The sequence below is a fragment of the Peromyscus californicus genome, unplaced genomic scaffold (assembly GCF_007827085.1).
Source record: "Peromyscus californicus insignis strain IS unplaced genomic scaffold, ASM782708v3 Scaffold_4__1_contigs__length_199733344, whole genome shotgun sequence".
NCBI lineage: Eukaryota > Metazoa > Chordata > Mammalia > Rodentia > Cricetidae > Peromyscus > Peromyscus californicus.
In genome coordinates this window covers 44,552,160-44,566,111 of record NW_026294562.1, presented here as the reverse complement: position 1 = coordinate 44,566,111, position 13,952 = coordinate 44,552,160, and the positions used below count along the sequence as shown (strand labels likewise).

General features: G+C 38.7%; 1 protein-coding gene across 1 annotated transcript in view; it reads right to left on the bottom strand.

Annotated features, from left to right (window-relative positions):
- Pcsk5 (proprotein convertase subtilisin/kexin type 5) overlaps nt 1-13,952 on the bottom strand; it is a 456,194-nt gene that overhangs the window by 268,355 nt on the left and 173,887 nt on the right. Inside the window, 1 exon segment of the mRNA XM_052762773.1 lies at nt 1,731-1,819. Within this exon segment, the coding sequence (XP_052618733.1) occupies nt 1,731-1,819 (89 nt within the window).

Sequence of the window (13,952 nt, the reverse complement as noted above, 5' to 3'; positions counted from 1 at the left end):
GAGACCAGGCTGGCCTCGAACTCACAGAGATCCGCCTGGCTCTGCCTCCCAAGTGCTGGGATTAAAGGCGTGCGCCACCACCGCCCGGCAAGGGATCCTTCACTCTTATCACACCTCAGGAAGAGCCTCTGTCCTTATCAGAGTAGATGTTCCTGAGTGCAGCTATTTATTGGGCAACAAACTGTCAAACCTCAGAAATTAAGGGTGAAAGACAAAAAATAAAGCATTCAGACATTTTCCAACGTTGCTGGCAGTCAAGGGGATCTCAGGAACCTGCTTTAAGGACGGCTCCTCCATGGTTCCTCCATCTGTGGCTTTATTTCTGCTGACATCAGTTACCCATGGTCAACTGGGGTCCAAAAATAGGACATGGGAAATTCTACAAGTAAACAATTCATGTTTCAAGTAACCTTTCTTACAATATTTTGTTATAATTGTTCCATTTTATTGGTTGTTGTTAGCATCCTGCTATGCTCAATCTGGCACGTAAATGACCACAAGCATTCATAAGACAAAGCAAAGCTATATACAGAGGAACTGTCTGCTTGAGGAAGCCACTGGGAGTCTTGGATGAGGGGTAACTATTACACTCTAAATGTTTCATACTTTTATCGTGGTTAGGAATGGCACTTTTTAATTTTAGATGAAAGATTTGGTAGCAAATAGGGCATTGAAACAAGGTACTCACTTGGCTGCAGAAGTTTGAAGTCATCCGACACCCTTTAGCCTACCTGGGGGAATATCTTCAGGCCTAATGATGAAGTCACTGGGGTCTATGAGGATGCTGTCTTCCCATTTGTGTGTGGCTGTGGCAATCATTTGTTGCTTACAACAATGATTGCAAGTGGGAAAGTTGAAGTCCACGTTTTCAGCACTTTGGTTCATACCGTGTTGGCTAGATCTTTTTTTTTTTTTTTTTTTCTTTTGGTTTTTTGAGACAGGGTTTCTCTGTGTAGCTTTGTGCCTTTCCTGGTTCTCGTTCTGTAGACCAGGCTGGCCTCGAACTCACAAAGATCCACCTGCTTCTGCCTCCCGAGTGCTGGGATTAAAGGCGTGCGCCACCACCGCCCGGTGTTGGCTAGATCTTTATCATAAATATACCTATGCCTGAGTTTGAGTATGTGTGAGCATATATACATGTGAACACACAAATACACAGATATGATGCATACCTGTCTGTCTGCCTATCTATCTACCTATCTACCCACAAACACATACATATGTATATTCTGGACTCATGGGAACAGTATCACTACATTATGGGATTCTATGAAGAGATTTTACCATTTAGTATTTTTAGTTACAATTAAAAGGCACCTTTTAAAAGCTTAAGCACCATATCCAAAAAATACGTTTTGGCTGTCTTAAAATACTTCTTCCATAAAGATATTGTGGTTTCACGTTTTTTTTTTTTTTTTTTCCCGGTTATTCATGACCAATGCACCAATTCTGAGTTAGTATCAATGGAACACATTTCTGTGGTCACTACTGGGTAACAATTTTTTTTTGCCCATCTACTTGGAAAAACTGTATCTGTGGCATATTGGGGGTCTGTGGCAAGTGTCCATCATTGTACTGAACATCATCCTCCACGTGGTTACTGTGCAGTCAACAGCAGTTGCGCCCTGTCATGCACAGATACGCCCAGCACTAGCTTGAAAAGGGTTCGGAAAAGCAGTTAGCCAAGAGCTTTCCTGGCTGCTGTGTATATCCTTGGAAGTGTCCCATACCTCCAATCTTGGCGTTGAAAGCGATTCCAACGGTGCAGTGGGAGTTGTTCGCCGCGGCTGCCACTTCTCCAGCACAACGGGTCCCATGCCTGCAGCAGAAGAGACACAGTTTCTAAAGTAAGATACTCTGTTCTCACCAGTTCCCTGCGTCACTGCCAAAGTGGTGAAGAAAGGTATCCAGCTGTGGGTGTTTCAAGAACTTCCTACCCAAGTCGCACTCAGCTTGTCTGTGGCAAATTATTTAGCACTTCATCATGTGATTTTGAGGTGTATTCTGAAGATATTTATTTTTGATACCTTGCTGTCCTATGTAGGAAATCACCCTAAAGGCTGAAACTGAACCATATGACTTGCTGGGGACCATTTTGCTTGTGCTCTCTAATAAGCAGTCACCAGGCACATGTGGCTATTAGATGCCTAGCACATGGCTACAGAAATATCATCTCAAGTTTTAATTTTATTTAATTCTGAGTAAATATAAAGACTAACTTGGTTCAGGTACAAGAAATGTCACAAATATGGTTATAGAAGTTTGCTCTTTTTAACTTCATTTTTTAGTTTTCTGAGAATTTCATGAGTACTATATTTACATTTTCCCCATTTCTACTCCCTTCTCTTCCCTCCAACTTCTCCTGTGTCCTCTCAACTTGCTCTCAAATACATGATCTTTTCTTCAATAATTATTTATTTATTTATTTATTTTATTTAATTTTATTTTATTTTTATTTTTTATTTTTTTCTTCAATAATTATTATTGTCTGCTTTTTAAATTGTACACTTAAATACAGATCAAGTAATTCTAATGAAAATTTATTATCTAAAGTGTAATATAGTATCAAATTGCAAAGATAAATATCTTAATAATTGCTTTAAACAACTTGCATGTAAATTATTGAGGCATGTCAAGACTTAGTTCATTTGTTCCTTTTCTTATAGTTCTTAAAAATGTGGTCATTAGAAAAGAAGGTATGGGTTAAAAATTTTTTTTGGAAAAGAATTTCCGTTTACTTTTTTCCCACAATGCTCCTTGATCAGAAATATCTTCTGGCTGAAACAAAGGTATTGTTTGGAAGAAAACAGATGCAAAGATTGTCATACAGAGTGAATCAAGTTAGCCTCAAAAAGACAAATATGGCATGTTTTCATTTGTGGATCTTAGATGGTATATGGATGCATAAAACTAAGCATGTGTATCTATCACGCGAATAGAAGGGACTTAAGGAAGGAGGGGAGGGCACACAGAGGGAATACACTCAAAATACATTATATACTTGAATAAATATTTCCTTATAAGGCCCAGAAATGTGCACAATGTTAAGACAATAAAAAATCTTCTGGCTGAAAGACCTTCCGTCCCCTTGTCCAGGAGCAGCAGAGGAGGTTCAAGTGTAAAGAACAGACTGTTCAGAAGTCATGGCGTAGGGTGTATCATAGCTTAGAACGCAGTATTGAGACAATTGCTCCATCACCACTGAGCCCAGAGGAAGAACACTAAAACAGGACGAATGTCTGCCATGGCTCACAAAGAGAGTTGACAACTCTATGGTGTGAGTGTCCTGTCTGGTGCCCATTTCTGCCTTCATTTTAGAGCTGAAAACACCGAGAGGCATTTCAGATGTAAGGACATCTGTGGAAAGAGTAGACAGCTCCCAAGTTACCAGCTCTCAGTCTTTGAAATTCCATTCCGCTGTTCTTTATTTTATATTACATCTGCTATGGCCTACTTATCATGAGACATAATTAATGTCTCTCCAACTGTAAACAACTTACAGGCACAGAGGTATGTTTATTAAAAGAGATATTCCATACTGCTCTTTTCACTTAGTAATGTCATACCTATATTTATCTATAAATATTAATCTGGCTAAATTAGTGGCCACTAATACACTGGATTATTCTTCATGTGGTAGTATAAGCAATGTGTGATTATGTACTTATTTGGCTATATGTACACCCACATATGCTTACAAATTCTTTTAATATATGTTTTATTTCCAGAATGTCACCCAGGTTTTTACTAATATGAACAAGGTTGTGAACAGAAATTTTGAGCATATGTATCATTTACCAACTGAAGATAAGTTACAAGAAGTAGAACTACTGACCAAAGAGGGCAGTGGACAGAAACTGAAAAAAAAAAGGTAACTAAAGTACATGAAAAGATGTCTTTAACAATACTGGTATGGGGTTGTGGAGATGGCACAGTTGGTAAAGTGAAACATGAAGACCTGAACTCATCCCCAGGGCCTATGTAAAAAAAGTCAATGACAGCAGCATATGCCTGTGAGGCAGACCCCTGGAGTTTGCTAACCAGCCGTTCTAGATGAATCCATACATTCTACATCCAATGAGATGTCTCAAAAAATAAGGTGGAAAAATATTGAAGAAGATACTCAATGTCTATCTCTGGCACACACACATAGACACACACACCTAAATGCCAGTATGTCTGACATACACACACACACAGACACACACACCTAAATGCCAGTATATCTCACACACACACAGACACACACAGACACACACACAGGCACACACACCTAAATGCCAGTATGTCTCTCTCTCTCTCTCTCTCTCTCTCTCTCTCTCTCTCTCTCTCTCTCACACACACACACACACACACACACACACACACACACCTAAGTGTCAGTATGTCACACACACACACACACACACACACACACACACACACACACACTACATGCCAGTATGTCTACAGTGTATGCATACAATGCATGTGCCAGAGAGAAAGTGAGAGAAAAAAGGGAGAGATCATAAACAAAGTTGAATATCATTATGAAAAATGGAGAAAATATCTGTACAAAGCCTTGCATATGAATTTTCAGTCTCTTGTCTTTGCTCACTTGACACAAAAAAGTATCTAAGTTTTCATTCTTTGCCTGACTGAACATCATTGGAACTACCCTACTGATTACTTCTACTTGTTTTATGAACAGCTCTTCTGAAGCCCTGGTTCAAAATTCTCACTGCCTTTCCTGCCATAGCTGATGTAATTCTAAATGGCCTTATTAAATAAGAAACACAGAGCCAAAAGCAGAGTTCAAAGCCCAGAGATCGAGCAGGAGGCAAGAGCTAAGACTCCCTTATCTTACCACTCGCTGCCGTCCTTCCCCTGGGAGAGAGAGGAGAGAGGAGAGAGGAGAGAGGAGAGAGGAGAGAGGAGAGAGGAGAGAGGAGAGAGGAGAGAGGAGAGAGAGAGAGAGGAGAGAGAGAGAGAGAGAGAGAGAGAGAGAGAGAGAGAGAGAGAGAGAGAGAGCTTATTTCTGTGTCCTGTCTTTTTATTGCCTTTCTGTTCTGCCTTCTCATTGATTCTAAACCCAACCACATGACTTCCTCATCACTGCCTGTCTATACAGACCTCCAGGTCTCTATGGTTCATACTTAGATTAAAGGTATGGGTCACTGCTTGGCTGTGTCCTTGAACACACAGAGACTCTGCCTGCCATGTGATCGGATTAAGGGTGTGTGCCACCACTGCTGGACTTCTGCTAAATGGCTTGCTCTTAGCTCTGATCCCCAGGCAACTTTATTTATTAACATACAAATAAAATCACATTTCAGCACAAATAAAATATCACCATAATCTGTTGTAAAAGTGTGTCCCAATTTGAGAAGTGTTATTTTCACTGAAGGGAATCTTAGGCTGTCACACCCATAGTTATCCTTCCCAGATAATATATTATTGTGTGCTTGGTGTGTGTGTGTGTGTGTGTGTGTGTGTGTGTGTGTGTGTGTGTGTGTCCATACATGTGCAGAAGTCAGAGAAAGTTGTGGGCTTGTTTTTGTCTATCTACCTTTATGTAGGCTTCCAGGATTGAACTCAAATCCATTTACTTACTGAGCCATCTCACAGGCCTGAGTGATATCACTTTAATTATTAGAAAAACTTTCAAGTTCTAAAAGAACGATTATTTCTTTTGTGAGTCTCTAACACAACTGATAATTTTCCCTTGAGCCCAGCAATTGTTAAGCCTGAGTGTGTGTGTATTCTATGCTTGTTGAATATTATCTCAAGTTGTAAGTTATTCTTATTCAAATGTCTAATTCTTTTGGTAAGTCCATTATTCAAATATTATATATCAATTATTAATTAATTCTGAGTGCTACTTGACCATGAATGCCTATAATTCTGCCTTTTTTCTTTGACTCATGGATTACATATACTTTTGATATTTTAAAGTATACATATATAGTTTTTAAAAACATATTGAACACTTGATTATCTTACAATGTAAGGATATAATTTCTTAACAAGCCAAATTTTGCAAGAATTAGACAATAACTGAGTCCATGGTCAGTGTCAGCAAATGTTCTGTGACTGCGGCAGATGTACTCTATACATTCTCCAATTGTTCCTGTACGCCCATTATGTAAAGCCTGCTTAATATTCTGGATTTATAACCTTCATTGCAGTTCTGTCTATTTTGTTAAATTTAGTACAGAATCATTAACCTTCTTTGTGAAACGAACATTTTAGGACTGTGTTAATACTCAGTAACTTCTACAGTGGAAAAAAAATCTGATTATATTTAAATCACTTACGACTTTACTTTCATTTTATACTTATATTGGATATATCTCTTAAAATGAACAGTTTTTCTGAAGCTAAGATACTTTTCACTAGCCTGGAATCATAGCACATGCCTTTAATCACAGCACTAGGGAGGCAGAGTAAGGCAGATCTCCGTAAGTTTGAGGTCAGCCCAGTCTAATTAGTGAGACACTTTTCTTAAAAATTTTTATTTATTTATTTATTTATTCATTTATTTATTTATTTATTTATTTATTTATTTATTCATTCATTCATTTATTCATTTATTTATTTATTTATTTATTTATTTATTTATTTATTTATTTAATATCCCAACAGCAGCCTCCCCTCACTTCTCTCCTCCCACTCCCTCTTCCCCCTCAATCTAGGCATGGGGATTTTCGCCAGCAGACTCTGAGTAAGTTGGATATGCTGTACTGAGGAAAGGTAAAGAGCCACATGGCAGAATGTAGATTAAAAAAAATGGGTTAATTAAGTTATAAGAGCCAGTTGGAAATATGCCTAAGCTAAAAGCCAAGATTTCATAATTAATAGTAAGTCTCCATGTCACTATTTGAGGGCTGGTGGTCCTACAAAGGAAAGTCTGATGACAGTGGACATAGTTGAGCAACTGTCCTTATGGTGTGACTGAGCATCCTTTGGGTATATGCCCAAGAGTGGTACCACTGGGTCTTGAGATAGATTGATTCTCAATTTTTTGAGAAACTCATATTGATTTCCAATCCACACATCTATGCACACTTGGTTTTTGACAAAGAAGTCAAAACTATACAATGGAGAAAACAAAAGCATCTTTAACAAATGGTACTAGCATAATTGGATGTTGACATGTAGAAGAATGCAAACAGATCCATATCTATCATCCTGCACAAAACTCAAATCCAAGTGGATCAAAGACCAAAACATAAATCTAGTTACACTGAACCTGACAGAAGAGAAACTGGGGAACAGCCTTTAATGCACTGGCACAGGAGATGACTTCCTGAATAGAACACCAGTAGCACAGACACTAATATCAACAATTAATAAATGGGACCTATCAATAAATGAATTAATAAATGAAACTGAAAAGCTTCTGTAAGGCCAATGATACTGTCAACAGGACAAAACGACAGCCTACAGAATGGGAAAAGATCTTTACTAAACCCACATCTGACAGAGGCTGATCTCTAAATATAAGGAACTCAAAAAACCAGACGTGAAAAAACAAATAATCCAATTAAAAAATGGGGTACAGATCTAAACAAAGAATTTTCAACAGAATAATCTCAAATGGAAGAGAAATACTTAAAGAGACGTTCATCATCCGTAGCCATCAGGGAAATGCAAATCAAAACGACTCTGAGATTCCATCTTAAACCTATCAGAATGGCTAAGATCAAAACACTGATGACAGCTTATGTTGGAGAGGATGTGGAGCAAGGGGAACACTCTTTCACTGCTGGTGGGAGTACAAACTTGAGACACTTTTTAAAGCAAAACAAAACAAAGATATCTTTCACTAGGGGAAGCCCATTTAGAGTAACTGCTTATTGATGCGTTCATGTCCAGTGCAGTTATTTTCGCTGTGTTAGAACATTCTCTTACCATGTGGCCATCCTATGAATTCAATCATAGAAACTGAACAACAGGAAATGTAAACTCATTAATACCATTTTCTTCTCTTCACAAACAACACACACTTTAGAGTGTCTAACTTGGGTTGCTCATGTCTCATCCCCATATCTGAGATACATACACATGATGAGAGTCACTCTTTGGATTCTTTTAAACCCTAGAAATTACATTACTGTTACTAATCTGAACAATGTTTGTTTAGAGTTACAAGTACATTCTTCACTTTATTTTGCTTTGCAGTTTGTACTCTCTTCTGGCATCTTTGATGTCCAGCTCAGAGTTTTTTGTTGGCTCCAGAAAAAGTGACTTGTTAATGAAAGCAATTAAGCCATCCAATAATTCTGTACTACCACCACCTCAAAGATGTCCACAGTCTCCCACTGGCTATTGTTTCAGGCAGGAAGTCATTGGTCTATACAATTTCTTTCTGAGCACTTTGCAGATTTTTCTTAGAAATATCTTAGAAAATATTCTGTGGAATTCTTACAATGGCAATATCTAATTCTGCAGAGTTCCTAGCTATTATCTCTAAAAGCTGTCTTCTCATCATTCTTCCCACTTTTCACTTTTAGGGTCAATGCATTATCAGTTTATATATACATTTATTACTTTAGTGGCTAATCTCTGAGACCTCACAGTTCTCTCTTTATATATTGCATCCTGTATAATTCTGTCAGTTTTCTACTCTACCTATCTTAACTTCAGCCATGTCAAATCTACTATTTAATCCATTTAAGATGGATTCACTTCAATTTCTGTTTTACTTTTTAAAGTTCATTTTGTTCTTTAAAATATAATCTGTTTAGTTGACTCTGATAACCTCCTTTTCTTAACACCTTTTGATTTCCCTTTCTTTACACACAGAAATTAAATACAAGAATTATAAAATACAAAAATCCAATTAAATTATCATACTTGCTGCTAAATGATTTTTATGGTGCCATTTTCCAAATGTAACTGATGACTGTTCCAGTGATGAAGTCATGTTGCTTGTACTTTTATTTTGTGCATTCTCTGAGGCTCATGGGGAAAGCTCATTTCACCAAAGAAATTTTAAATTTGTTTCTGCTGCTATGTGGTGGCCAACCAACACAAGCAGTATGAATTACAGGTCTGATTCTAAGTACTGTTAATACTTAGAATTCTTAAAAGCTATATTATATACTCATTTATTTTCTTGTGCTACCTGCTACCTCACTGAGCAAGCCCAACGAACCATCTGGTTCACTGTATAGTTCTTTTCCTCGTTAAGGTGATAGTGTTTCAAGCTTCCATTTTACATAAGAGTTCTTTTTCTTGTCCCATTAAACTATGTACTGTCTTCTTCTGCCCTCTCTGGGTTTTCTGAAATAGATCTCCCATCTGGGCTAGGCCTGGATGCTCAATCGAGACAAGCATGTGCTCAGTCAGTCTTATGTATTTGTATCTTCCCAGAGAAATTCTCATGGTGTCCCACCAGCTTAGTCATCCACAAAAAGTTCTTTAATACTTTCCTGGGGAATCTGGAGGCACTGTACTAGGAGCTATAATAATGAATGTCTGTTTCCTTGCACCATTTATAAATGGAATAATTAGCTTGGTTCTGCATTCCTCAAATGTAACCAAAGGTTGGCACCAACTGCATACATCTTTAGTGCACAGCACATGCTCTCGATTGACATTTCCTTACAATAAAAAGTTTCTTGCAAAAACTTCTTTTTATTGTTCTTCATAGTAAAATATAAAGCATTTTTATGAAATAGTGAAATTATATGAAGTGAACCCCCTTTCTCCTACTTACTCATGTTGAAAATATCAGTTAGATAATATACCACAGCATAATGTCCCTGACTGTGCAAATGACTAGCTAAACTACATTTAAACAACCTATGAGCTTTGGATGACAATGATCACTACCCCACAAAATGCCAGTGATCTTTTTACTTTTACATCTTAGTTAGACTCAGTATTTTGACATGGATTTACAACAAATCATAGGGGAGTAATTATCATTATGACTGGTTTGAAGTTCAAGTGTGTGAGCAAGTCGCAGAAAAGAACAGGGGTGGGCAGCATCGATAATGTCATGTCAGTTAAACACTAAAGTCAGAAGCACAAGTCTGTTTTTCAGATGTAGTTTGGTTCAAAGACCAGAATATGTGTGTTAGAATATTTTTAGTATAGTGAGAGAAACTTTAGTCTAGAAAATATACGCAATATTACACTGTAACATAAAGAACACCTAAATAAGAGCTTTACTCCAAAGCACATGTAGTGAGAACTCCTTAGAAACCAGGCCCTATTATAATCCTACCTGTGAAACTTGTGAAAAATAACCCAGTTGTACACGTTACAATGGATCTGTATATCACTGACTTAAAAGAAAATGGACACTGAAAAATAAATTGAACATGGCCACACTACACTTTAAAGGTGTTTCTCAATGCATTACTCCTCTGGGATATTTTCAGGATCCTGGTGAGTATGAAATATTTTGTTACATAATTTTCCCTTAATAAAGAATTTAAATTCAAAATAGTCTTGGCAGAAAAGCCATGTTTATCTTTGGTCTACTTCTCTTTCTTACCAAGTTTTATCATCTACTACACCCCGTTCTTTACAAAGCTCCAATGGAAGGCTCAAGCCATTTCTCCTGGGTTGTTTTACTGAAAAGTTGGAAACTCACATGAGGGTATCTGCTAATAAATGTCTATATACTGTGAACACATAAAACAAGGCAAGGTGGATGTACAACTTCCCTCACAGTTAAGGTGTGCTGTGTAAGCTGGGATTAGAAGTAGTCATCCCCTTCCCGCCTTCACGCCTTGTCCATTCAGCACACTGCTGAGTGAATTTCATGCCCTCCATAGGAGTTAGTTGTGTTAGAAATCTGCTGTGGATATTGCTCTGTATAAATAAAATGCTGATTGGCCAGTAGCCAGGCAGGAAGTATAGGCGGGACAAGCAGAAAAGAGAATTCTGGGAACAGGAAGGCTGAGTCAGGAGACGCTGCCAGCTGCCGCCATGAGTACCAACATGTAAGATACTGGTAAGCCACAAGCCATGTGGCAAGGTATCGATTTATGGAAATGGGTTAACTTAAGATATAAGAACAGCTAGCTAGAAGCCTGAGCCATTATGCCAAACAGTTGAAATAATATAAGAGTCGGTGTGTTTATTTTATAAGTGGGCTGTGGGACTGCCAGAGCTTGGTGGGAGCTGGAGAGAAACTCTCCAGCTACAGAAATCCTAACTTACTTGAGCTTTCATAGATCTACAGGTAAGATGTGAGCAAGCTCAGCAATGAGCCAGAGGTCCGGATGTATGTGGAGCTCTTTCTTGGAACCTGCCATCACATCCCATGGAGGAGAATGTTACATGTGCAGGAATCCAGCAAAGGCAAGTGGAAAAATGACTACTGTCTTCCTTCCTCTCCTACCATAAGTATCTCCAGCTGTCCACGGATTCTGCCAATCACCACCGATGCTCTTCCTGTTTGACATCTGGCATGCCCCTTTTTTATTGAGGATGTTTGTTTTGTATAAATCTCAGAGCAAATCATGTATTTAAAAAAAAAAAAAAAAGCTTCTTAGAGGGGGGAGAGACAGCAAGATATAGGGAAATGTTTTCCAACAAACAGTTCAAAAGTGGTGTCCTTGACTTTTCTTGTCGTATGTGATAATGCTATATTTATATTGTACTCATTCTGAATGCCACATTAAACTTGCCAAGTAGGCAAAGCACACAGGATTTCTCTTCCTTTACAAATGAGAATGATTATCTTGGCAGACGGTGAATGGAAGGCATGAAACGTAGGAGGACAAAGAGCAGCCCAGAGTGTCCTGGGCATGTGACTATGGCTTTTCAGGACCCCAGCCAACCCTGACCTCCGGGCCCACATTCCTCAGATTCTTAATGGAGACCCAGATTTTATCATTTGTTTGCGTACAATCCTACTCTCTGACTGCAGCTGATGCTCTGGAAGACAGAGGAAAAGTATATTTGACAGCATTATTCTTCAACAACCACATTATCTTAAAATACAGGCCTAGACTTATGGCATTTCCCCTTCCTCTCTCTTTACACTATAGCTCACCATAGCTCACAAAAGCAATTCTTTTTTTTTTTTTTTTGGTTGTTAACCAAAAGAATATAAAAACTTATCCTAGCCCACATCTAAAGAATAAAGAAATTATTTTGTTTATCAGAAACCAGATTTTTTGCTGTGCTTCTTTTTTTTTCCTCAAACATGTTTCACGGAATGATGAAATATAACAAAAACCCCACAGAGGCACACATGTGCATGTGCATGCAGTACTGACCAGGACAGCTACCCTCCTCCTTATTTAATTTTTCTCCCCACTAATCACTGTAATCTATACGCTAATAAACTAATCAGGGCAACGGAACAGGCCCTTGGCTTGGCTACCTGTTTACTATTCCAGATCTGCACCTGTTATGGTTTTTGGTTCCCTCCTTGGCTTTAGATGATTAGTTTTCCATGTGGTACTTAAGTTGGTTTCTGTGAAATAAATGGCTCATGCTTGTCTACATCTCCTTGTGAAGCCTTAATGTTGTTCCCTTCTGAGGCTACGAGGGGTCTAAAGCCCTGTTCTCCAATCTCTCCTAACCCCTCACCAGAGAGGGGTTCTTTAGTGTTCTTAAACACCGATCTACTGATTTTTATTCCACGTAACTAGAGCTTTAGAAACAACTTAATGTCATTTTCTACTGTAAACAGAGGACTGAGAAATCGTCTCACGTACCTTTTGACTATGAATAGACAGAAATTACTCATTCCTGCTGATTCATTTTGGCTCTGTTCTCTGTGAGCTAAGAATCAAATGGTTTCATTTAAAAGTTCACTAATATAGATCTGGAGGGTCCAACTCTCCCTTGGAAGGTCTAAGAGAATGCTCAGTTCTGTCCCCTGGTTATTTGTCTATGTTACAGAAATAATCATTGTCTCCAATGCTAGAAAAGAGAAGGGGAAGACCTGTTAATCCCCATACCTTCCCCCCTTTCTGTTCTTCCTTTGTTGTTGTTGTTGTTGGTTTTTTCCTTTGAAACATGCTCACTCTGTAGCCCAGGAAGATGCTGAACTCATACTGTAACTTAAGCTAGACTTGAGCCACAATCTTCTTGCCTCAGCCTCCTAAATGTGAAATCACAAGTACACACTGCCACACTCAGCCCTAATACCTTCTTCCAGTAAACTACAAATTGCTCGGAATCCTTTGCTGGAAATTGCCAAAGCACCTCCCGGAAGATGTTTTATTGAACAATATGAGGCTCTCCCTTCCTCATTCATGTTCTCCTGTCTTCTTCTGTAATGTTTACTCTTGTTTTAAAAGCTGGGAACCTATGAGGTTCGGTAATCCAAGGATCACAATGTTGGTGAAGGAGCGTCTCAGCTAGTAAAAGTTACTGTGGCTGAACTTTCTAGATATTTTGGCTGATATCTGATAAAAGGAAGATCCTAACCAGCAAACAACACTATCTAAAAATAAAAACGAATGCTGGTGCTGGCATAGTAGTACCGTGCTATAACTGCAGCACACGGATGGCTGAGACTTGGGATCACAAGTTCATGGCCAGCCTAGGTTTATAGCAAGAGCCCATCTCACAAAACAAATTAACAGAAAAACATGGTTGCCTGAATTACAGTGAACTGGGAGATTTTAGGCCAGGACAGTAAACGCATGATAAGCTCCTGTTTTGAGCTTCTGAGACAAAACTCAGGAAATGGAATGTCCTTTTCCTCGCATGGCCCTGGAAGCTATATATTCATAGATTTTTTTCCCTAAGCAAAGTGATTCTCATACCCAGGTATTACTTGACAGTCAGTGGCAGTATAGCAATAGAGGAAGAAATAAATCTGAGAGTACTAGGGGCGTTGGGGAGGACTGGAGGACTAATGGAGAAGGCAGCCTGGGGGGCTAGAGGGTTGGGGTGGCTGAGGGATTGGGGGCTTGAGGCTATGGGTTGCTACGGTGCTGGGGAGAGGTCTCAGGTGGTAAAATGCTAGACATATAAACATGAGAACCCCA